The sequence below is a fragment of the Atta colombica genome, unplaced genomic scaffold, assembly GCF_001594045.1.
Source record: "Atta colombica isolate Treedump-2 unplaced genomic scaffold, Acol1.0 scaffold134, whole genome shotgun sequence".
Classification (NCBI taxonomy): Eukaryota; Metazoa; Arthropoda; class Insecta; order Hymenoptera; family Formicidae; genus Atta; species Atta colombica.
In genome coordinates this window covers 1,455,441-1,483,089 of record NW_017259222.1, presented here as the reverse complement: position 1 = coordinate 1,483,089, position 27,649 = coordinate 1,455,441, and the positions used below count along the sequence as shown (strand labels likewise).

General features: G+C 33.8%; 1 protein-coding gene across 1 annotated transcript in view; it reads left to right on the top strand.

Moving 5' to 3' along the window:
- Window positions 1-2,140: 2,140 nt before the first annotated feature.
- LOC108684399 (putative mediator of RNA polymerase II transcription subunit 26) overlaps window positions 2,141-27,649 on the top strand; it is a 33,606-nt gene continuing 8,097 nt past the window's right edge. Inside the window, exons 1-2 of the mRNA XM_018188682.1 lie at window positions 2,141-2,381; window positions 10,670-12,145. Of these exons, the coding sequence (XP_018044171.1) occupies window positions 2,141-2,381; window positions 10,670-12,145 (1,717 nt within the window). The remainder of the gene's footprint in view (window positions 2,382-10,669; window positions 12,146-27,649) is intronic.

Below are 27,649 nucleotides of genomic sequence, written 5' to 3'. Positions count from 1 at the left end.
TATATATATATATATATGCTTTAAATAAAGATAAATGCAATTTAAAAAAAAATTCTGAAACAATTTAAGTTTATAAGAAAAGAATCAAAAATTGAAACGCGCTTTTAAAATGCCATTGGCAAAATGGCAAAAGATATAAATCTTCGTGCTCAGATTAAGAATTCTAAATCCTAAGTTCAGATATCCTTTAATTCTTTCAAAAATAAATATATTAATGAGTCTCTGACATCAATTTTAAACTAAAACTGCAATGGACTCTATTTTATACCACTTACACATCGGACAAAAGTTGATTAATCCTAAAATATCATATAATATTTTTCTTTTTTTTCTTGAGATTTGTTATGCTATCAAGTGATTAATCGTTTCGATAACATTAAAATTTTTATATTTGTTTATTATTCACGTAAGTATTAAATAAATAACATAATTGAATAACATAATTAAAAAATGATTAGATCTTTAATGATTTATATAAATTGTGTGTATATATGTGTAACTTTAATACAATAGATTCTATAATCACAAATATTTTCTTTATCGTAATCGACATAATAAATTCTTTTAAGAATTCTACTTACTTAATTTTGATTACAATAATAATATTTCTTCTCTAATAATATCTCTAACTATATACCAAATTATATATGTAGTTATAATATACAAAAACTTGATGCATTTTTTAATATGTGTATATCCGCTAGCTTTTGAAACTTTATTTTTGGCAGGATTTTTTTATAATTAGAGATTCTTAATATATAGATTTTATGTTTTGTAACAAATCGCGTTTTAAAACGCGTTTTCGCTTTTTGATTCCCCTTTATAATAACATGTATAAATGAAAAAGTGAATTTATACAATTGGAATGGACACCCCACGCGAATAATGAAAGATTAAACAGAATTATTTAACAAATATCAAGGAAAAAAAGAGAAATTGAGAAAAAATATAGAAAACCTATAAAATAAACAACTATAATTAATTAATTGCAAAAGTCTGTGTTCCAACCTTAACTAAATTCCGAACATGTATAGTATCTCTCATTGTTAAGTTGATCATTAATCAAAAAAATAGTGACAGTTCATAGCCTGAGAAAAGACAAAGCAGGTAATAGGAATAACAGATTTCGGGTACGTTGGAAAATCCTATGTTGGAAAAGCATATATTGTTATTCAAGGAATCGTCTTCGAACTTATCTCTGTCAATAGCATAGAGGATTTTTCCTCTACGTTATTCTGAAAAATATCGTATTGGTGGACGCAGGCGCCCTGAGAATCGACGCCGTCCCTGCCGAGGCAGCGGTGACGACAGCGCCAACGGGTGGGGGTACGTCTTCGTAAGATGGAAGATCGCTGTATGCGAGCGTTCAGTGAGTTCAGTCACTTCAGTCTCGTCTGATCTGCCGCAAGGTGAGGTACGTTATACGCTCGCCGGGTCTGACAGTGCGCGTGACAGTGCCAAGAGATCGTGGTAAAGCCGGTAGGTGCCTAAGAGTGTCGCCGGAGTGTCGCGCGCGCGCCGATAATGAAATTCATCCCTCGTCTGACACAGTACGACAGTGGCAGCAGAGGCAGCGACAGTGACATCACTAGTACTAGTAGTAGTGATCGCGGTAATAATATATCGTTTCGGTGCGACACTGTCAGTGACAGTAAAACGAGCAGGATGTATAAACGGCAAGATCACCGAATATTATAATAAACGCTTTTTTTTTTCGTTCCCCCGGACACACTCACGCATACACATACATACGCACGCACGCACGCACGCACGCACGCACGCAAGCACGCACGCACGCACGCACGCACGACCGTACGTACGGCGACTCTCGCGAATTCGCGCATACGCGCACGCGTGCCGAGCACGCAGCTTCGCGATTCGCGACAGTGTCACGTTCTTGGGTCGCGCGCGAAGAGTAGAACGAACGGGGGAGTAATAAACAAAGGGAGTTGCTGATAGTTAAAAGAGAGATACACATATGTAAATAGAGTGTTTTTCTGAGTTTTTTCTCTCGACCCGTGAGTGGATTCGCTTTGAAAGTGAAGTGCATCGCAGTGTGATATCGATAGAGAGAAACTTGTCCTCGGTGGAGTGCGGTGTGTTGATAAATCGATCGAGATTAAAGCCTTTAAGTTTATAAATGGAAACAACAATGCTGTTGCCGATCGCACCTGCAGTAGTCACGAAGGTCCACGATGACAAAGATTTTGCAGATGCGAATTATTACCACCAATTCTTTTGTAAACAGCTGCGGGATCAAGAGCAGGAGCTGCAGGAATTGCTGGAGACTTTAGAGAGGAGGAGGAAGCAGCAACAACAGCAGCAGCAGCAGCAGCAGCAACTTTACCAGCAGTTGCAACTATTGTTGACACCAAATGATTCTTGTAAGTTTTTCTTTTTTAATGTTCGAATATTCATTGCGGAGAATTTCATTGCGATATTTTCGAAACTTTCAATCCTTAACTTTCAATCGAGATCTAAATCTTATTAAGTCTTAAATGTCGAATGAGAATTAATTGAATCTCGGACCTATTGATTATACGTTGCTCTATAAATTGAAACAATGCATGAGAAGGTTCGATCTTAATTTGAAAATAGTCACACAGCCTGTTATTTCAGCGGCGAGCAAATTACATTTAATCATATTTCTAATATTGTGTTTACTGATTATTATTTGATTGGTCAATAATTTTTTATTAAGTTGAAAAATAATTTTTCCTTTTTTCTGAAAAACTTAATTTTTTTGGTTGTATCACTTTTGAAATTAAACATGATATTAACTGTTTTCTGACTTATCAGTATTTTTGAGGACATTACGAATATGAATTTACTCGCAATTTTCTGGAAAAAAAAGTAGAAACCAAACAAATATTACAAAGGAAATAAGTATATTAAGTAACGAGACCTTCAATTTTTATTCTTTAGAATGAGAGAGACTTCTCTTCATAATAGAATAATAGAATAAGATCACTCCAAAAAGAATTTAGAAAGTATGAATAGAAAGGGAAAAAAGTAACATGTATTTTACAATAATTCACGTTTTTTCAAATACCCCAGGTGACCTGTTGTCAGGTTTACATTAGAAGAAACCGTTCACGTTGAGCCGGCCGGCCGGCAGGTCAGTCGATCCCAACATGTCGCTTTGTCCACTGCAGAATTTATATCCAGTAACATGACAATAACATAAACGTCGATGCTATAATTTCATAGTGTAACCATTATGTATAACATATTTCGAACTACTTTCTAAAACTTTTAGAATGAATTTTACTCTTAAAAATTAAAAATGAAGCCACTCTTTTTGAAGTCTACATCAATTTTCACTCTTTGAAATGAGATTCCATTCCAAAGACTTTAGAGAGTACATTTATATTGAATATGAAATTGCATTGAGAAAAATTGAACGAACCAGAAGATCATTATATCAATTAGAATTTTGCCTTTACTTTACCTTGACTAAAATTATAATAGATTCAATTCAGAACATTTTAATATGTTCATTTCTTATCAGAATTTCAATTAATATAACCAAACTCTCTTTCCAATATGATGTTATTATTTAATTTACTGGATGAGATTCTGTTTTTAGTCATACTAGTAGATTGAAAACTCGATAATTGTTCGCGCAAACTTCAATTACGTGGAGCAACTTGGTTCTATCAATTATTGTTCACATGAATCTTAATTCTCGACATAAAGCTTGAACGCCGTATTGAATGTACGGCACTGTGAACTACTGGTAATGTGCTACACTAATGCTGCTACAATGCATACGAACAATCGGTATGGCTCGCCGCTCAGTGCGATTGATTCATGATCTGTGAATCCGGGTTCGATCCCACCTGTGTCCCGTATACGCGATTTTTTCGCGTTCGGCGTTAAACTGTAAGTCCCTTCGAATGTTGACAAACTCTAAAGAGTGCAAACTACTAACAAGTGCAAAAACATATAAGCGAGCTTTGCTACTCCCCCGAGAAGGCTCTAAAGCTGAATTGATACGTATGGTATACTGTGATCCAATAATGAGATCGGAAAGAGGGAAACATATGAAGATAATAATCGGTATGTGTACAACGTTGAGTTACTTGTATTCCTTGTTTCTTTCTTCATCTCAATTCAATGACTATAAGTTTGCATGAAGCTTAATAGGATAACTTAGGGAAACTGTAGCGAGAGAATTCACGTGCGACTAAAACGTAGAATATAAATACGAACAAAAATAACAAAATTATCATGTAACTTCTATAATTAACGTGGGCCGTGTACTTGTGCGCGGTTTCACGCGCGCGGCTGGTTCATCGAACCTTACCTACCTACCTGCCTCGAGTTTATCGGGAATCGATGGGAATGAGTATGACGCGTGCGCTTGCTCATAGGAATCCAATTTGCCCGTGTTGCGCTTTTTAAAAGGCTCTTTACGAACCGTGACGGGATTGCCGGTAAGACGATCGCGTTGCTCCGCACGCAAACGGAAACGTACGCATGAAACAGACGCACTTTACGACGCGGATTCTATACTTACGCGCGCGCGAATCTTTCTGAAATCTTTCTGGCAAGCGCAAAATACGACGCACGAATCGTCTTTCTTAATCTGTTTTTTTTTCTTTTCCAGTCGCGTGGATTTTCTCTCGCGCATAAACGTTACATTTTAATAATATTACTTTAGCTATATAAATTTATTATTTACTTTAGCTATATATTATTTTAGCTATATACACAGCCTTAGCTGTTAAGTATAAAGAAAACTTTCAATTTATTTTCTTAAAAAAATATTGGCTGTAGTAAAAAGGATTGACAAAATAAACTGTTATAAAAATATTTTTTTTTATTGAAATGTAATTTTCGATAGATATATCAATTTTTGAAGGTGTTTTTTATATTTATGGCCAAGGTTATGTTATGTATATTATATTGTAAACATATAATATATTGTATCCCGCATTGAAACGATTATATCGTCAATCAGTCGCTCGGAAATTTTATTTGATTTATAAATAGTCGGCAAATTCTATTTCCGACTTCTAAAATGAATGAAGGATACGAATTCTTCGTATTGTCTATTTTTGTCTATTCGTTACTTATTCTTAGATATTTTTGCTCTTATTTATTTTTCCATCAGAAAGATCCGCGTGCAAGTTTTCAGCGATTTTATTAAAAACACGGTGCCTTCTTTCGGTTTTAAACTCATCTCGGATATGTGCGACATGTACGTTTTTTGTGTATTTGTCTATTTATATCTTCATCGGAAAAAGCATTTACGAATTTGTACTAAAAAAAAAAGACGCGTCATTTTTACCGGAGCAAAAAATTACCGATCCATCAAAAATGGACAATACCTTCTTTTTTTTTAATCCGCGTCAAATACATTCGTGTTTTCTATTCATACATTTTACAGAGAAAAGCATATTTTACTTATATTTTTTTATTTCTTTTGTTATTTACTTAAACATTTTTTTTTTATTATTTTATACTTATATGTTTATTTACTTGTCTTTTTTCTTCGAAAATCACGATTGCGAATTTTTTAAATATATTGCCAAAAAGAATCTTTCAGTTCATCTATCTCTGTAAAGTATTTTTGGTATTTTCCGATTTATTTTCCGAGAATTGCTAATTTATTTTTGCAACTTTAATTACCGTCGTGATTTTTCTGTAAGCGCGTCATGTCGATTCCTCATTCGATATACCGACTTAAGGCCATTTGACGTGATAAAAAAACTCGAGTACTTGCACGTGGAAGCTTTCATCGATCATCGACGGAAAGCACGCGCTGTTTCGACTTAATCGCCGAGCCAGTTTGCCGTGCGATTTTTCGCTGTTCCAGTTTTTCGTGCCGACTCACCCTTAATTAGCATCCGATAGAAAAGTCGACTCGTTACACGCTCGAGCGATAATGTTCGGCGGAAGCCGAGCGTACTTAGCTATCTGCACTTGGACCGGTTCTCCATTCCTCGCGACTTGTATAGGCAGCAATTAAGGTTCGATCGCGACGCTGCGTATCGTGTCGCGCGTCACGCGCACGTCGCACGTTTTCGAAAGTCCGAACGAAAGCGGTTCTCCAGCACTTATCAGATCTGCTCTGCTCGAATAATTTCTCTCCCGCGTGACGCGGTACGATTCGGCCGCGGCGATTTTACGCCGCCGATGAAATTACTTTTCCTAAAAAAGGAGAAAAAAACCGCGACGAAACGCGCCTCATCTGCGAACGAACAGAACAGATTCCGGTGGCAAATTAAATTCAATAAAGAAATTAAAAAATACGTTTTTTATTTATTTATTTATTTTTTTTATTAATTTTTATTAATATTTATATTGTATCAAAAACTTGACAAATTAGATTGCAGTCCGTGATTAATGTAGCAAATTCTTTAGATTTTATATGACGTGATTGTAAATGCTATTGTCATTATTCGGACGAATGTTTTAGTTATTATGCCCGTATTGTCACGCATCTGTCAGTAGTGTCGATAGTCGAAATTAATCGTAAGAGTAGCGTCTAACTCTATAAATAGTGTCGCGAGAGGTGGCAGATAATAACTAATTATTAAACAGTCGCCGCGCGACTTCGGACTTTGCACTATTATATCTTCGCTGATGGGGCATGCAAGGGCAAAGATAACGATATTTTTCTTACATAATAGAGACCCATTACGATCCGTTCGGCTCAGATATCATTTGCGATGCGACATATTGCGGATATTCCTTTTGGATTTTACATTTCTGCGATAACGAGGTTAACGAAGGGGTTAACTCATTAGAAGCACGTAGAATATACATTTTAATCTCTACTGCCGCATTGATTTCCATTTGTCAATACTTGTTCAATTTTATACAACTACCTAACTGTGAATTGAACGTCCAAAAAGAAATGAAGCTTTTACACATATATTCGTTATCTCGTTGACTCTTGATTTAAGCTTGTTAAATATACTTGATTAAATAGAGATAGGTCAGTAACTTAAAGACAAGTTCAGCATAGCGCCATAGACATAGGTCAGGACGATAGCATTATAAAGGCAGATCAGTACAATAGTATATAGGGTGTTCATAAAATCTATCTTCGAAAAATGTAAGAATTAATTTTTGTTATCGTTTTTTTTCCTTTTTTTAAAAAAATGTATTAGTGCCTTTGTAATTCTATAAATTACAATTCTGTAAATAATTTGTTTTCATTAGATTAACAATTTCAGCATCATTTTTGCATAATTATGATAATAATAATAATAAATTATTTTTTTAAATGCGATCAAATATGTATTAATAAAATAATTTTTTTATACGACTTTTCGGACAGATCTTATTTAATTCATACATTTTTCTTTCAAGCAGTTAAAAAAAAGTAAAGAATTGAGTTTTGTAATTTTCTCACGCCAAGTGACAGTGGATAATTAAGTCGTTCCGTTTGTCAACATATGTCTGTTTGCGTGCGCGATCATTTGTTGTCCGCGTGCTCGGAGCCATGAGAGAAGTTTTTTTTTCGCCGGGTCGAAAATGGTCTTTCTTTGGTCCTCAAAGCTTTGTCTCCCACATCGATTACTTTTAAACTTTTTTTCTGACAAACTGTCAATATTGTTGGAAACGTATGAAATTAGGATATAAAGATCATTGTAACACGAGATATATTTACATGAGAGCTAATTCATTAGATATATAATTTTTATTGCATATTGCATCGTAACATGCTAAGTAATGACTTTTGATGTTGTTAGGATATATTAAATCAGATACATTAAATTTAATTTTTCTGACATTTTCTTTTATTAAATTCTATCTTTCCAAGTTTGGTTGATTTTTTAAATTGAAATTTTTTTTATTCATTTTTTACTTTAATGTTATTATGTAATCTGTTTTCTTTTTTTGTTCCCTCAAGAGAATAAATAAATTAATATAATCTCTCTCTTCTTTCATAACACTAAATTCTTTCGAGTGGAATCTCACTCTAAAAAGTGAAAATTTAATCTTAAAAAAGAGAGGCTTAGTTTTCTATCTTGAACGAGATTCACTCTTCAAAGTGAGATTCACTCTAAAAATTTTTGAGAGTATTCATTTTAAGCAGTGTTCGAGTATCATTGTTTATATCTTGTCTCACGTGTTAAAAAATCTGTCTATTGTAGAATACAAACGAGTTAACTAATTATTAATACTTTAACACGAGAAGATCATTTTGCATCGTTTAAAAAATAAAAAATTGAGTCGAGTATGTAACAAACTGCAATGACTATAATGAGTAATCATTAAACGAACGTTTGATGGAATATTTGATAAACTTGCAAATATGGGAGAAAGGGAAAGTATGGTGGCACGTAAATATCAGTAGAATTGATCTTTCTGTAATCATGATTCATACGGATCACCTACAGGCGTCATTTGTACACAGTTTCCCATCTGCTTTAGGCGAAATTGCGATCTTAAATCGCAACGCATCTCACTGGAACAGCGATGAATCATCATGCCATATAACTGGCGTTTCCGTGTATTTTCAATCGCCGCAATTGCTCCCGTATCTTAAACTGAATTCATAAAGACATGTCATTGGGTTGATTCCAACTGATCTCTCCCGAATTACTAGCCATTTAATTCTGTGCCACAAATGAATTAATTGTTACGAGAAGAACATAATATTAATACGCAATTATTTTTGCTTTATTTGTTTTCGGCTTATTTTAAATAGTTAATATAATAATAGGAAGTTTGATATAATAGATTAATGTCATTTTTCTTTATGTTTCCTCGATCATTTTCATTGTTGTAAAGAAAGTACTCGGGCTAGACTACATATTCTTTTATTTTAATTCATTCTTTTATTTTAAAAGAATATACTTAACCCTAAATGTTCTCTATAGTTTTCTTTTTTAATTACAAAAACGATCAAAATGTATTACTCTGTAGAAGATATTATGATCTCTTTGAAAATCTTTGAAAAAGAACAACACAAATGCTATTGACGGATGAATTGTAAAGTTAGTTTACTTTTGTTAATTGATAGAGTATTCTTTATCTACTCATTTATAATTCGAAAATTACATCAGCTGTGTCATAATTTTGAAGTAAGGGATAATATATTATACTGCATACAAAGTTATGTAGACAAAATTTATATCGACAAGACACGAGATACATACGTTTCAATTACGAAATGCTGTGGTTGAATTAGATCAGAAAGAAATGTTGGATGTTGACTGATGATGCATCGTTGCACGTAATATTAAATAGTAACATTAAAAATCGTATACTTAGCTTCAAAATGTATTTCGAAGGGATATAAATCATGTCGAACATACCTAGTAGTTTTCCATGCAGATAAAAAGTTATCCTGAGTGACAACTAGACATCAGTTTATCAATGGTCAGAATAATTTTGTAAATAATAATTTGTCACTTTGTGATACTATGTTACCTATTTTATTTTCGCTCCGTTATTTATCTACAAAATATATATATGTATATATATATATATATATGTTTGCAAAATTTTTTTTTGTTTTTCTTCTTCAATTTTTCTACTTACTACATCATTCAAATACACGCAAGTCAACTTAAACTTCATTCGCGAGTTTATTCCCTAATTAAATTTAAACACTGTAATATATAGTTATAATTTGTTTCAAGGTAAATATAACAATAATATCCATATTTTAGAGAGATTCTTCTTTCTAATTTAATATTGTATAATATATATTTCATTTATTAATATATTTTGTATATAATATTGATCAATTTTATAAAAAATTAAAAACGAATAAAGAAATGACGGAAAACAAGTATAATAAGAAGGTCATCTTTTCGTAGTATTACGCAATACAATATCGCAATCTTTATTCCTATTTTCGAAATCATTAATTGCATGTTATACGTTATTGATACACACGATGCTAGCATTACGGTACGTGATGTAATTCTGTACTTTACTCTATCGCAACATTTTGCAATCAACAATGAAGAATACTAAAAAGTAAAAACTTCAATAACATTAAACAACTAAATTTAAGAAAAAATGTTAAAATAGAAAAATTTAAGATTCCATGTGTCAAAAATAAAAAATTTATTTTTGATACTTGTACATCTCAAATTAAATTTATCTCAAATTAATCTCAAATTAAATTTTGTATTTTTGATACTTGTGGAATTTTATATTTTTTTATTTTCATTTATAATTTCATAATAATTTTTTATTTGAATAATTGCTCATAAGACTTGAATTCAATTTTGATGATTAATTATTTTAATACAAATATATTTAAGTTAAATTATAAATTTAATTGATTAAACGTCTTCTATTTAATGTCATTGGATTAATTTTTTACTATTATATTGATTATATTAATTTTTGCAAAGCATAAGACAAAATTCTTATGTTCTTGTTAATTAATGATTTATTGCTATAAAAATGATATATATGAATGATATAGATGAATTTTTGAATTTTTAAGTATAGAAGAAAGTTGCTGAATGTGTATCAGTTACATAATCTTTTGTATCATATTGCAAAGAAATTTATAATAAATTAATTTGTTATTAATAAAAAATTAAATATGTAGTAATGAGATGCTTAAAGCTACAATTTTTAAATAATACTTTACTATAATATTTTATAATTTAATTAAGTATTACATAAAAGTTTGTTTTATAAACTCATAAATTAATTTCTTATGTTTCAGATAATCGCAACAACAATCGGAATGACTATCGCAACAATGTTTTACATCAGGAACGATCACAACAAACAAGGAGTACTACAAACACAATTGAAGAAAGACGTACAAGAAACCAATTGCAGTCGCAGGTACAGCCGAAGCCGGAGCCGAAGTTCGAACCGGAACCAGAACCGGAGCCCCAGTTGAATCCACAACCAAAAGAAGCACCAACGCCGAACCAGGTGTTGGATTTGGAAGAATATGATTCAAAACCGGTATCTTTGTTTGATTTACTGAAGAATATAAAGCTGGATGATATAAAGCTGATCCTACAATTGGGGAATTTAATTGGAAAGTTCGAGCTGGATGAGCCAAAGCTCTCACAGTTGTACCAGAATCAGAAGCCGATAGACTTCGATTCGTTGCCGATTTCGAAATCGGCATACTCGCTGTACGAAGAAAACTGTTCACAAAAAAATGAACTGTTCAATTTGGAAGACTCTAATTCAGAAAGTAAAACTCTTCCTCTTCCCCAAAAAACCATAGACTTTGAAGATCAACAGTTTAAATCTTATTCCGCGGCACGTAAAATCAAACTCTTAAAGCGCCAAGTCTTTATGAATAGAAGATCTCCCTACGTAATACTGAGACCCATAAAACGCTCCCGTGATTTCATTGAAGTGTATCACGCATCACTCAGTACCATTCGGACTAAAATTAAAAATTCTAAAAATTTTCAATGTAGTAGTCCAATTCCCTCAAAATTTTCAGAGGCGGATAGTCCAATGTCCTCAAAATCTTCAGAGGCAAATAGTCCAATTCCCTTAAATTCTGCTTCTTCAGAAGCAGATAGTTCAGTTCCCTCAAATTCTTCAGAGGCAGATAATCCAATTCCCTCAAAATCTTCAGAGACAGATAATTGCCTTTCCTATATGTCAGACGAAGAAGATGACTATTTAACGCGCTGCAAAAACAAAGCTTCGAAAGCATTTAAAATGACCGAGGAGGAGTACTTGAAGGAGTGGCACTCGTGGAAGCAAAGTGATTCCTTCCAGATTGATTTCTCTGAAGACGAGGAGACTGATTCAAGAATTGCTATAAAAGAAGAGCAGCAAGTGAGCTTTCAACATCAGCTCAACATGTCTCAGATGATGGCACAGTTTTCAGTTCGGATGTCACCATCACTACTGAAACCATTATCATCAAGAGCTTCATACACATCATCAGGAGCTTCATATACATCATCAGGAGCTTCATATACATCATCAGAAGTTTCATCATCATTATCAGAAGCTTCAACATCATCATTAGAAACTTTACCATCACCGATGGCAATCAAAAATCCGTTGAACGAGGACAATCAACGAATCACTCGAAAGAAGCACGAAGAAATACAACAGCAGATGGCATACAATATCAAAAAGAGCACCCTCATCGACCATTGCTATCACCAAACGAACGTGTCTGAAACCCTTCAAGTATTCAAAGAGGAGTTAGAGACAGAAGAATCCGGTAAGTGAAATGTACATTTTGAATCTTGAACTTTTCGATAAAATCTCTTTGCGATTTAACGATGAACGATTTTTGGCTTTTTTTATTTTAGTTCGGATTTAAAGCAGCCGTTGATTATATTTAACATCTCAATAGCTAATGCGCTAATTTTATTATTCGATTAGATATCAGTTGTTTTCCATCGATTCCCAGATAATTCTCATTTATAATATCACAAATAACATGTTCAATGTTGATAATAATATGTTCAATATTAACAATAAAGAAATAGTAAATACAAATTTTTATTAAGTTTAATATTACAAAAGATACTTTATGTGTGGTGTGTGTGTGTGTGTGTGTGTGTGTGTGTGTGTGTGTGTATATATATATATATATATATATATATATATAGATACATATCTAGCTATTTGAAGATAATTTGATGATAATAGTGCGCGAATCGTTCCTCGGAATATCACAAATTCTATTACCTATACGTAATGTATGCAAATAGATAAATATTATTTACTTTAATAATTTATCTTATAAGCAAATTTTTTTTGCGTTATTTTATTCAATTCCATTTTTTTGCATTTCACTAAAATTGTTCAGAATGAAATACGTGATACAAAAAGATACCGTACGAAATACAACAAATATGATAAAGCGAAACAGAGTATTGTTGAAACATTTTGAGTTCGATATGATATCTCGAACGCGGGGGATCGCACAATCGGCGGCACGGTGCCCTGGAGTGCACTCAGCTGAATTCGGTTACCCGCATGAGTATGCTAATCGCGGGGACTCGGTTACTTGTCATCGCGCCTGTTTGCTCGCGCGACGACGACTGAGAAACTCGTTTTCGTGTGCGAGCGCGGAGGTCGGCAAACTAACGTCCTCAAGCAGTAATTTATTGCGAGAGAGATCCCGTGAGAATTTCGTGCCGCCGCGGAATTGATTCGTCAGTACGTCGGAAGGAAAGGAAAGGCGACAAAAGAAAAAAAACAGAAGAAGAGAGATAAGAAGGGAAAGAACGAGAAGAGAAAATGGACCGAGTATTTCGGGCGAGACAGGTCTGATAAAGCCAGAAACACGCGTGTCTCGAAGTAACGACCTGAGCGATATGGATTTTTGCGGTTAACGCTCGAATATGTCACATGTTAACTCACATGAGAACAGTCACTTGATTTTTACATTCAGTAGTAAGAAAATAGAACTTAATCTCACAATAGTTTTCTTTATTGATCAGGAATTCATCCCATGTTTTATTTCCCTTCATTTTTTTAGGAAATATTAAATCTGTATATTCATAAAATTCTTGAATACAGATAAAATATAGATCAGTAACATATAATATGTAATTAACCTTACTATCGTTTTTTTTAACGTAATATTCGCGTAGAATGTCATATTTTATATGTTGAGCCAATTTTCATATTTCTCTTTAGTGATTTACTAACAAGTAAACTGATAATATTCAGTACGTTCTTTAAAAAAATTAAATGCAAAACTTTTTATTATAACACACTTTTTATTTAAACAATTTACTAGATATAATAATGTATAAATAGCAAATATTTAGCGAATTTATTTATTTTTATAATGAATTATATAATAATATAATAATTATATAATAATAATGATTTTTAATTGAATTGTGAAAAATACTTCACATAATCGTTTATGTAAAAAAAATTAGGTGATTATTCCTAGATTAAAATCATCCAGCAATGCCTATAATGTGTCATAGTCATATAATCGCGATTACTGAACAACTCGCAGTGATTACGTGAACAATATGTATTACGTAATTTTTCTTTTATTCAACTCCCCGGGAGTATTATGTAAATTCCCGTGAAACATTGTTTTGTATAAATGCAGTTTACTTATGCTCGAATCCCTCCAAGTTTATTCTTGTCCTTCCATATGATCTTAAAATCTGTTTAACTTGTAAATGCTATGCTAACCACCGTATAGATCTCCTATGAATTTTCATGCTGAAAGCGCTTGATGGTATTTCTAGAACTCGCGGGATATTTGCAGTGCATCCTCTTGAGGTGTATTTCAGCGAAACAGTTATCGTCTCGCTAAACAGTCATTAAATGCACGACGTAAATTGCGTTTCCGCGCACAATGCGATCCTTGGCGGAGGTAGATCTTTTTCTTATTTCGCCGTGTATATACAGCATATGTGTATAGAATATAAAATATCGAGCGCACTCGTACAGTTTTCTCAATACATCATGGACAATAAGTCTCATTCGCGCTGTATCGCTCGTTCCTGTGTCAATATTGACGAAGGATGCTGCGAACGCGTGCAGCACCGTAAATGTTGTATTTAATTGCTGGCCTCTCTCGGCACTGTTTCTCTTCTTCAATGACACCAATGATTACTGATTACCATCGGCAAAGGAGCGAGTTGATAGATCGATCTCCCGGCGCGACCCGGCTGTTGAAAATCCACTTCTCGTGTTATGTCTTCGGCGCGCATCGGCAAAATAGTGTCGAGGTCGGAAAAAGTTATCTATTCGTTTGTACATCGTGAATTAAAATCGTGAAGACACAGGTTTCTGCGAACTATCATGATTGTTTAGCTTCTTGAAATGATCTTGAATTGACAAATAACGAGGGATATATTGATAAAAATATAATGTAATTTAAATCAATCCGATAAAAAGAACTTATTCTGATTTCTTATTTTTGAAAATTCGTACAACTGAAAAAAAATCTATGTGGAAGGTACAGTTTTGCTGAAATATCTAAAATTTTAGCTAGATAGACCTGAAAATAATTTTGTTGAACCATCAAAATAATTATATAGGATTAGCTGTAGAAAATTGTCGCTAGTTGCACAATAAGGTGCAACTCGGGAATTGAAAGCGATCGATTAAAAGACTGCCGCATGATAAAAGTAACATTAGTGTGGACGACATGGAATGGTTTTTGAAATGATTGCACTTATTTTCCGATAATGTTAGTTAGCGTTATTATTGTTATTGCACGTCACGTGACAATTTTAGTTATATTTTCCACGACTATTCGTGCACGAAATGGCTTGTAGAACTCGTAACAGACGCCATTCCTTCACGTGTCGCATTGCCGTATCTAACTGTAGTGTAATTTCTACCGAGGAGGTAGACGCGACTTGCATAACACTTTGCAATAAGCCACGAGCTATGATAAATGTTCTTTTTTGTCTTCAAGTAGCCTCACACGCGCGCGAACGAGGGCAGCGAAATACACGTGTTTGCAAAAATCAAGGTGTTCTATTTACGGAAAAGGTTTTCTACTAATCCCCCGATAGCCTTCGAACTTTTGCCAAATTCTATGATTTTGCGATAACCTAAACCCCGAGAGCATAAAACACGCGGGATGAAAATAAATAAGTTCGGAAAATATTGGTTGTCCTTGTAGTCTTGAAACGAACGTAGATATACAAATAATTTATTCGCAAGTCACTTATTTTTATCGTTACGAAACAATCGTTAAAACAAATAACGACTTGTCTTATCTAATATTGTTATCTAACTTCTTATAATTGTTATTTCACGATAATTTGTATACGCTACCGTTCATAAATAGTTGGGAAACAACTTGCAATTTTCTCATGAAGAGTTAAATTAAAAAGAGTCTTTAATTTTGAAGAAATTTATGCGAATATATTATTAGAAAAACATTTTTAATTTCATAGTTACAAAACATTTTATAAAAATGAGTTTTTATATAACAAATTCGATATCATTGTGAAAAGTAATCGCACAAAGTTAAAAAAATAAATAAATAAAACGAAAAAATATATTTAAAAAATAACAATTTCCAATTTCACATAATTTATACAAAATATAAATCGTCGAAACGAAATCAAAAAGAAGTAAATTTTTACAACTCTCTCCTCTTTAATATGCATTTTTAACAGTTTCTTGATTTTTTCCATCGAGGATACTTAATTTTTCAGAGAGATACGAGAAAGTTGCAAATGTTCCTAAAGTAAACAATAATGTGTATAAAAATTTCATCTTCAAACATAGCCGCACGTTGTCGAATGTCACGATCGTGTCGTTAAGAATATTGCAGTATCCCGCGCGATTACGTCTTCAAATAGGTATCCAATCTCTCGGGGGAATCAAAACATGCCTAAACCATGCCGCGAGAGAATATTCCGCGCGCGTAATCACCGCTAGCGCTGCGGAATCCAACAGTCCGACGTCGTGTGGCTCGGCGGCAAAATCACGCCCATTAGTACACCTGAGGAGTATGTTGCACCACATGGCGACATCGTTCCATCGTTCCTCTATCGAGCGTATGTATATACGCGTATGTATGATACGCGAGTACGCGTGCGCTCACGCGATCGCATATATACGCGCTCGTGACCCAGCCATAACGTACAAAGATGATTACATGTCACGAGCGCGCCTCTCGCTCGCGGCAGTACTTCACCGAAACGATTAGAACGATCGTCCTTTGTCTCTCGCGTCTTGTTTGCAAGACATATTGCAATGAGAAGCCGCGATTGATTTTGGCGAGAATACAAGACAAGGATCAAAAACGCCGACGAACGTTTCATACATACGAGCTCGGCCTTTGATCGATCGACATAAATCTGTTGTTTTTTTTATTTAAAATTTTTCACTCTGTCGCCTTTTTTTTCTTTCTTTTCTTTTTTTCTCTCTAAAACTTAAGCAATCTTCATACTGTGCATTGAAGATTGAAAATTGAGCATTAGAGATTAGAGACCGATTTTTTTTAGCTGAAGGTCTTTTCTTTTTTATCTATGTTCAAGAAAAAAAAATTGATGTATGATGCAAGAAGTTCAGAACAGTCTTTAAAATTTAAGCAATTAGAAACGAGTTAAAATTAAAATTGTCTGATTCGTCAAATTCTCTTTATTCATAAAACTCAGAAAATTTATAATCGAATAGTAAAATTAATGATGAACTACTAAGTGTGTAGAATTTTTAGTGTGATTGATGCTATGAGATATAATTATATATATATAGACATCATTATAATAATGTCAGATGCAGCTCAATGATAATTTAATAAAACTTAAATTAGAAAAATTAGAAAAAAACTTAAATTAGATGTAACTTACATATAATAACGAGTTGATGTTGTTTAATTTGAAGATAAAAATTTTGTGAGATTAAATTAGTATATTTAATGTTATAAAATGGAAGCATTACTTCGTAAACAAATTAGTATACGAGTAATTTTCTTTGTAAGTTTCGCTTTCTAATTTTTTTTTTATGAACATTAACCATCTTTGAAATCAATCGTTCCATTTTTTCTCCTTATTAAAAATTCTAATTATTATAAAAATCATATGTCGTATTCCTTCTGTGTACTGCAAGCTAAGTTGTGTTTCTATTAAAATATTGTTTTTACGTCCTTCAATTCTTGAGTTAAATTATTTAACTTCATTGTTTTAATTAAATTAACGTATCGAGCAGTGACGACTTATAGAAATAATTAAAATTGAATATAATTTGACATTACAAATTTTATAGAATCTGTAATGTACAATCTGATGCAAACTTAGTTTTTAAAGTACAAAAAAGTACAAAGCAGATATCGATATGTATATGATTGATATTACTTGCCAAGTTAATTTAATTCAACTTTGATTTAATTTGCTAATTTATATAAAACGAACTTTTCTTCGGAGGCGTTGAATATATTTTGACGACGGAAACGTACAGTTGAAAACTTTCAGACGCGGTAGATCTGAATGAGTAATGATGCCGATAGCGTCGGATGTCGCAATCTTGCAACATTGTCACGAATGACTTAAGTAGCAGTCATTGTGGAGAACTCGAGAAGTATGAAGCGCCAAATGGCGCTTCACAAATGGCAAGACAATGGGACATTCGAACCCGCGCGGGTTCTTTCAAAAGTGCCGCATTTCCTCTCTCGCTCTCTCTGCCCGCAGCTCTTTAAATGGACCCATAGCGTGGATCCCAATCTGCCAGACCAAGGCGATGACGGTGGCATGTGACCGGACACGTCGCAGATTCGACCTTGACGTTGCCCGATCATAATTGGTAATTGGCCGATTCACTGATGCGCAAGTCGCCGGTTTTGATCGGTTAGCCGGTTCGATGAAGACGCACAGGTGGATTAATGATCGGGTAAAAAATTACAAATTACACTTCTCAATACTTCTCGGATTACTTTGTTCTATACTCGCGTCCCTTTTACTGCTAAACGCGGTTGTTGGAGTCTTTCTTTCTTTTTTTTTATCAACCTCCATGATGAAACTCGCCGTTTGCCGTTATCACGGACCAAGAATCATGGCCGTACTTAGCGAGATGTACATCGCGCGGATACTCGTGCCGCCACTCGTACCGATTCACGAACGCGTAATCGCGCTCGTAAATTACTCGGCGCTTCGATGCGCGCGAGCATCGTGAGAATTGTTCTTTCATCCTGCGCTCGTAATCGGCACCGCGAGCCACGTGGGATAACTTTCGAGAGAAATGGACCAATTCCCTTCTTCGTACTGTTATTAGATGTCGAAGAAGCCATGGCAATCCTTTGAATTAAATGACGTTTAGTTTATTTCTAACTTCCCGTGACGTTAAAATGTGAATGAATCCATGTGAATTTCTGTGGTTTGAAATTACTTAATTTTCAAACAAATGTCCATAATGTATATACTTAATAAATAATAAATAAATAATAGTTTAATAAATAATAAATAAATAATAGTTTAATAAATAATAAATTTAAGTCAAATTTAATGTATTTCTTGAGTTAAATTATTTTAATTAACCATCCATTGTTTTAATTAACTTTCCACCGACAATTGCTGCACCGACAATTTAAAGGGCACAATCGACTTTTTGATTGTGAATTCTGATATATAAAAAAATAAGTAAAATACAACTTTTATGAAATAAAAACTCATTGTTTAAAGTATGTCACAAGTACGTAAGAGTTTTTTAAACTTCACACTCATTGTTAAAATTTTTACAAGTATATAAGAATTGTTTTCAGATTTTTATGCATCCGGAATAAAAAAAAAATCTGCATTCAAATTTGAAGATGCAGGTTAAGGTGACGGAAAGATGAAAATTTCACATTGCTGATGGAAGATTAAATTAACGACATAGGCACAGTGGCAACCTATAGAAAAAAATTATTTAAATTGGGCACTTAATTTCGACATCATGAATTTAACAATGTGGATCCTTTATTTGATTAATTGTTTGGACGCGAAAAATTTAGTGAGATACGAGATTTGCCGTGCGCGCAAACAGTTGCTTCTCGATTTTTACGTAATTCGCGATTACCACTAACTGACCTTGCCTTTCTTTTTTTGGAAGATCGAAGGCACTGGTATTTTTTCATATCTTCGCAGACCTCTGCACTGGCGGTCTTCTTGTCTCCTATCCATCCGGGAGAGGGTCACATTGATTACTTTTTTTTTTCCTCGTAATAAGTTACTCTGTTACGGAGAAGATATGAAGAGTCCGACATCCGGCGCAGATAAACTAAGCCCGTATGGTGTAGTCTTTTTTTATTTGCTTCTTTTTATACTCACGGACGGTCTTCATGATCGCATCACGTGTTTATGCGTTAATTCTTTCCATCGCAACTAAAAACTAACGGATTCATTATCTGAATTTCAAGGCGAATACTGTTTTTGATTTCATCTTCACGCGATGCATTTTGATGCCGTTAAGATATTAAATCACCAGCATAGCTTTGTGCGGATTTCTGCCTTTATTTCCAAGTATCTTAATTGAGAGTGTACATAATTAATGTGCATTTCTTCATCTAAAATCTGATGAACATTTCTGCGCAACGTATATTAAGTGAGTAATTTACGAAGACTTACGACAGATTCTTAAAAGGAATACATGTGCAATATCGCATCTCGACGAAAGGATAAATAGCTATCTTTTCTGATTATGCCTGCTTGTTCCAGTTGCAGAAAGTTCTAAATAAATGGTCGCTCAAAGTAGTATATAAACGTTGAGTCGAATTTAAACAAATTTGGCTTTGGTCCACTTGATCTTACACTGAGAAAAAAATATAATTAATTTTAATAAATATTTAGTTGAATACTGCCAACTAAACATTTACTTACAGTAAGTAAATACTTGTTCAATAAAAAAAATTATTGTTAAATCAAATCAACATTTCTTGTATCAAATAAATATATCTTTATATTTAATAAATATTTAGTTGGCAGTATTCAACTAAATATTTATTAAAATTGATTTTTTTTTCAGTGTACAAATGCTTTGAAGCATTCTTTCATAGGTCAATTAGTAAAATTTTCCTGACTGATCAATCAAATGCTTCAAAGTATTTCTAGCTAAAATTCTCTAGTTAAATTTCTAGCTAAATTCTCCTCTTATTATGTAATTTTCTTCGTATCATTTGTTAATTTTTATCAACATTTGCATATAAAAAAATAGTTTTATTAAAACATTAAAAAATTTAGTTAGATACAGATTTGAAAATAATTTTGTCGAATCATCAAAATAATTATGTAGGAGCTCAAATTAATTTCTAGACAATTTTTTATATTATGCTTGATATTTTTACGTAATAATTTGATGATCTAACAAAATTATTTTTAGATCTGTATCCAACTAAATTTTAAGCTATCTACTTCAATAAAATTGTTTCCACGTATATACATCTGTCAATCATAAATCTACTTGCTCCGAATAGCATTTGTTCACGCCGAGAGCTTCTTCGAGCGTGATGTTCGCACAACTGAGAGGCAACTGAGAGGATCGATGGAGCATGCGCGTTCGATCGCGCGGGAACTCGAAGGTCGCGCGGTATACCGAGTGACGTCAACCGATAGCCGGCCGGTCGGTCTGCCGGCTGCCGTGCCGGTCCGTTTGGCCGATCGCCGTTTGCGGTTAGGCGTGGGATCCCGCCGCGGTGGTTTAAATGGTCGCCGGAATGCAGTTAAGCCTTTTTGCCATTCGCGCCGCAATCGTACGACGGGGGCTATTCAACGGCGTACCATGCCGGCAGGTAGCCCCTGTGGCATCTGCCTTTTGTACTTGTTTGATTTAAATAATTTTACCGAATAAATATCTTAATAATAATTTTGCTGAATCTATAAATAACGATCAGAATTTTTTTACAAATAAATATGATATGGTTGGAAATCGGAATATATTAATTTTCTTACATGTGGTTTCGTATTTGCTGCAGTTTTTGTTGCTTGTCAGTGCTATTTATGTCAATAACGAAAAAAACTATTAATAAAAAATATTAATAAAAAATTATTAATAAAAAATATATATAATGTCTGTAATCACAGTCGAATCACTAAATCTCTAAATCTCTACTCTCTAAATTTGAATCAGTCACTAATTATCAGTGGCACTGATAATCAGTGAAATTTAATTAAAAAAGGAAAAATGTTTGAACATTACATAACTAAAATACTGATATTTGCATGTTAATTTCAATTTTCCAATACTATATTCATTGAATTTATGCATTAAAACAAGATTAGTTAATTCACATAATAAAAGCTAGATTAGCTAGGTTAAAGATCTCACATTTTATTCACTAATTACTAGTGGCACACTTGGCACTGATCGCAATGATTATCCACTGATTCAAATTTAGAGAATAGTTGTCGCAGAAATATTTATTGCGATTTAGTTCATCTACGTCTCGTTGATCTTTCAATCGCATTTCCTTGAAGAAACATCGGTTAGCACATATACATTACAAAGTTGGAAATAATCCAAATGGACACGAGTAGAACAGTTAACTAAAAATTGACAATTGACAATTTTCCTCGGAAAAGCGGATCTGTCATATGATTCATTGCACCGACGGGATGATTCATCGTCAAGAACTGTATCCTAGCGTACGTTAGGAAGACGCGCGTGTTTCATTCACAATCAGCCAATTGTCAATAATTAACGTACGAATGCAACGAGTCTCGATTCTAGAAGGACGTGACATTCCTTTTCATTTCTTGTGACCTCTCGCATTTATTATATTTATTAAATATTTTTTTATATTGATTTAACAATTATGAATTTGCATCGTTAAATAATTCAATGAAAGATAAATTGACATATTCGAGTATAAATATTTTAAAACTCGACTTTTAGCAATTTCCCGCGAGAATAGTCATTTTTCTGAATTTCCCTCTTGCATAAATAATTGCACGAAGCTGCAATAATATATTGCTCATTTACTATACTAACGACACGACTTAAAAAAAAAAAAGAAAAAGAAAAAAAACTGTTAAGTTGTTTACTACAATGACGCGATTAAAAAATATAAAAAAAACGGTCTTCTAAAAAATGAGTTTGAATCATTAAAATTTTTTAATATTAATTTTGAAATGCAATTTTGATGTAATAATTGTATTTTAAAATTAATATTACAAAATTTTAATAATTAAAAATATTAAAGCTCATTTTCATTTATATTTCATACCTTCGTTCTTTTTTAAAATATTTTTTTTCTTTGTATTTTCATCTTTTTCTGTAAGTAACTCTGAAAGATCACTTTTAAATTACATATGTCGTTGTAGCAAATGAGTAATATCTACGCTAAGCGCTTAGCGCCACTAATCACCCGAGACCTTGCGAATGCAACGATATGTAATCAACATTGACAGCGATCCGCGATATAGCCGATGGAGCGTGGTAGGGAGCCAGGAAATTCCCGGTTGGGTGGACGATCGTGAAATTCCTCGAACTCGAGCCGACCACTCGATCTCGCATCTTGAAAGATTAATCACTAGGTGAGGACCAGGATGGCTGAGCGACCGGCAAAAAACGAGTGCATTTTGTTTGCCATATCGAGATTGTATCTCGGAATCTCGTGATTAACGTTGGCTGGTGGATCAGTTTTCAACAGCGGGTCAGATTTTTCGCTTTTAACACTTAGGGAGTTGCTTTTAGGGATAAATAGCGTGAACGGTTTAAAAATATCATATAAAAATCTTATAAAAATATCGCTAGAAATAAAAACAATACAATAAAGAAGTATGAATTCTGCAGAAAATGTATTTACATATATTTATAAATAATGAGTTCAAAATAATATTAGAATTACTATTCTATCAACGATAAATGAGAAAAGTTATTTTAGTAAACTACTTATATAATTTGTTTTTTCTATAATGTTTATTGTTATATAAATTGTGTTATCAAAATATCACTTCACTTATTTGTTTTTTTTTTATATATTTAAAATATTTGTTATATTTATTATTAAAATTTAGCTTGGCTATTATTATTTTTATTTGATTTATTAATGTCCTATAGTAATTATTTTACTAAAGAATTCATAGAGTGCTCGCGACACTTTTAATTAACTTGTTAATTAACATTGATAGTAATTCCCCTCCTCACCCTCGTGTCAATTTGCACATTGTAGCATTTCAAGGAAGAATCGCCGGCTTGTCTTCTGCTTAAAGCTACCTTTCGTGGTATCTGCACTCCGCCCAGATTCTTTTCTCATCGATGGTATAGGCTGTGCATCGCAGGTTCCGTTCCTCATGCAAATTCCTTACTTACAGCTTCCAGGAAAGTCGCGCGTTGGAACGTCGCTAACTTGCGCGCGTCGCATCGGAATCAGAATTCGCGCGTTTCGCAAACAGACGATCATGTACGTGCTGCTATGCGCGTCTGAAATTTCGATTTCGGGGAAACAGATAAAACGCTCAGTTTTTCCGCATTTTTACTGTAAAATGCTGATAACCACTATATCTATCATCGGAAATCTTTTTTTTTTTTTTTTTTTTTATATAATCCGAAACAATATCAAAATCTACACAGAAGCTAAAAGGCTCGGATTGCTGAAGGAAGGTGCAATATTTTACATGGCAAAGAGAGCTAAATCCGTGCAACTAGACTTCATATCTTATCCCTTTCTCTCTTCTGTATTGCTTTGCGTCTCTCATAGAAATAATGATAAATGTCACTGATCAGCATTTTCATATCTTGTGACATTCTTGATTTTATCTTTATTTCGAATACACAGCGCTTAGAATTTATATATTCTCGCATTCTTCTGTCGTGAAAAAAGGCAGATTTCGTAAAGTCTCCAGTAGATCGAGAAATAAAAATCAGAACATTAATAGGCAGAATAATTACACAGCGTGCTGAATTTATTCTGACTAACGTTGCGTTACGAAAGCGCCATCACACGAAAGTAAGGAAAATGTCAGGCAGTCCATTATTAAAATACGTATATAATACGGGCGGTTGACGTGGGTTGTATTCTAATATCATTGAAATGCAGTTTCACCGCGAATGTAACGCGCCTTCTGGTTATTGCAAAACAATTTTGCTTTGCAGTATCGATTCTGCACGCATACGGGTTCGGCATCTTAGATATTAGGTATTCAACGTTCTATCTAAATCTAAACGGAAATCTAGAAATTGTTCTCTGGTTCTCTCTTTCTGATTATCTCCAAGTTTTCATGTAATTATCGCCTTAGTTACCTACTTATTCTTAAAATTTCATTTAAAGATTTTATTAAACATTTTATTTTATAGTTTTTTCATTGCTACAATATTTGCTCTAAGACAATAACTTTTCTTCTTTTCATTTGTGTACCTTTTACCTATTTCTGCAATTTTTTTATTAATTATTCCTAAGGAATTCCTAAGGAATTCCTAAGTAATATAAGTTTAAATAACTTATCATTTATTATTTCTTTTTTGATTTATAAGGTATAATAAAGTGCATCGCTTTCTCACTTTCACCATCTTCCTCTTCCTCCTTTCCTTCATTTCCTCCTCCCACCGCTCCATTACGTCTTTCCTTCGGGAGAACAAGTGGGTGCCTATTTTTGTGCCGGGACTGTACGTAAAAGCGCATCTCCGTAAGATGACGCAATTCATTCATTCATTAACTGCGGTCGCGTGGGAGAGACTGCAGATAAGTGCCGTAGCAAGAGCGCCCACTGAAGTTGTTCTTAAGACTTTCTAAATGGGAGTGGAATTTTTTCAGAACGGTACATTTGATTCCTTCCTCTAAAGGTGACCGTTGAACTCAATTAATTTTCATACCGAAAGTGTTTTATGAAAAATTCAATATGGGATTGCAAGACTGATTTCTTTGAGTGTCTCTCGCCAATTTTTGTGTAGATAATTGAGGAAAGCGTTAAACTCTTCACTGTTACATGCGAAAATATCACGTCTGTATGAGTTAAGTTTAGAGTCGTGATACGAGCTAATACCTGTTTTGCATTACTTAAAGTAATACCCCTACGCACAACGGGCGTCATTATAATTTTAAATCCATCCGCGTAAGTTATTTAAATGTTATTCCAAAGGCTTAGATAATACGGTAATTATCATTTTCAGTCGAACAGATTTATCGGTTATTCCCGCATAGACGCGACGCATTTGGGTTTTGCACAATCGTTTCCGGTTATCGTCGTGCAAATGAAGAAGGAGATAGAGAGAGAGAGAGAGAGAGAGAGAGAGAGAGAGAGAGAGAGAGAGAGGGAGGGAGGGAGGGAGAGAAGATAAAAAAAGGAATCGTCTGGTCGACTAACCAGGATGCCTTGACTCTTGCACCGGCAATTAAGAGACCGAGTCGAACGCCCGAAATGTCAGACCGGCAAAATCTGATTTAGGAATGCTGGCTCAGTGTTGTCGACAAAGCGACTTGACTCCTTTCTTGTTTAAGCAATCGATGATGCTTCATCTCCCGTTTCTTTCTGTCTTAATTAATGACTATTTTGCAATAGACAAGTCTGCGATAAACGAAAGGATGGAGTACTGATTTAATTCGATTTAATTTAATTTAATTTAATTTCAATTAATTTAATAAATTTATTAAAGAAAATTGCGTTTAACTTATAAAGTATATTTTAGTAACTCGTATGAAATCTTCATTTTTTGTACTTTTTTTCTGAAAATATTAAGTAGGAAATATTAAACATGTAGAAAATTCCGTATATGTAGAAAATTCCGTATTAATAGAATCAGATATATAACGAAAATTGCATTTAGCTTATAAAGATTATTTTAATAATACGAATAAAATCTTTATTCTTTGTACACTCTATTTTCTGAAAATGGAGAAAATATTAAATGGAAAATATTCGTGTGTAAATTGAAAATAGTAATGAAGTCAAATATGCATGCAATTTTTAAATACATATTTTACTTGAAAAATAAGTAGATGGATTCTGAAAATAAGCCCAGTTATCATTGATTATTATTATTATGATACTCACTTAATGGCAATGCTCGCATTTCGCGCTCGCGATCATTTTGTCCCTCATTGAGGGTCCTTCTTCTCCTTTCGCTCGCCGTCTCGTCGTCCTTTCGTTCTTATTGCATTTCTCGTTTGAGGCGGTATGCCAGTCGCTCGTCTATTCTCGAAACGTTAGCGCGGTAGAAAAGATATATGAGGAAAGAATGTCGAGAGAGAGAGAGAGAGAGAGAGAGAGAAGGGAGGGAGAGAATGAGAAAGACATAGACAGTGAAGAAAAAAAGAGAAAGAGGGAGAAAAAGAGAAATGAAACTGTAGTGAATAAATTGATATTTTAGTGATTCACACGGTGCATAAACGGAGATTTTCTTATAAAGTTTTCCACACCCAGAATTCAGAATATTAAAAAACAAATACTCCGAATGACAAATCTTAAAAAATTTCGAGTGATTTGACAAAAAACAGTTTGGCTGAAGCATATACATAAAAATACATTTTTCACATACAATAAAAGATAAAATATTTGTGTTATTTTGAAATTACTTCCACTTGGATGATTCCACACCCAGAAAGTCAAAAGTTCCGTTCCTGATGTGGTGAGATGCACTCCTCCGTCATTTTCTAATGCATCTATCTGGATGTGTTAGCATGCTGAACATTCTGCGGGATCATCTAAATTTATTGGCGAATCACTTGTCGTGATTCTCGTCAACTATACACTTCGCAAGAATTTTGCGAAAATTTTTGTGTTGCACATTGTTATTTTACGAAGGCACGAATGATCGTATCGACGATTACGTGATTGGAGTCGCATTTTAAAGCAATTCGCGTTCCTATGTTCCTACGTGATACTCGTGATGCCTACTTTCGCATGTGGAAGGCACGAAGTGATTCATCCGCACTTTCTCGCGGGCGAACGGGAAGGAATCATCCCGATGCTCCAGCGTTAATGCATCGTTGATTTACGGCCAGCTATTGCCGTGTGGGAGTGCTCTGATTACGCTTGGTCACCGGGACGGACGTCGACTGCGCTACTATTACCTCCCCAGACACCACGTATCTCGTATTGCCGTAAAGGTATACCGTATACTTCTCTCCCCTTCTCCGTCGGCGACTGTATCCGCGTGCGAGCGAATGGAACGGCGAAACCGGCCGTGGCTGGAATGCAGCGTGTGACTTCTTTTTTTTCTTTTCGACTATAAGATAAATGTTCCAATAACTGAATGTGCCCAGTAATTGAAAAATCAACAATTTATTTGTAATTATTAAGATATTTGTCATAACAGCAAGAAACTAGAAAGAAAAAGTTATAATATCTTGTATCAAAGTATAAGTGATAAA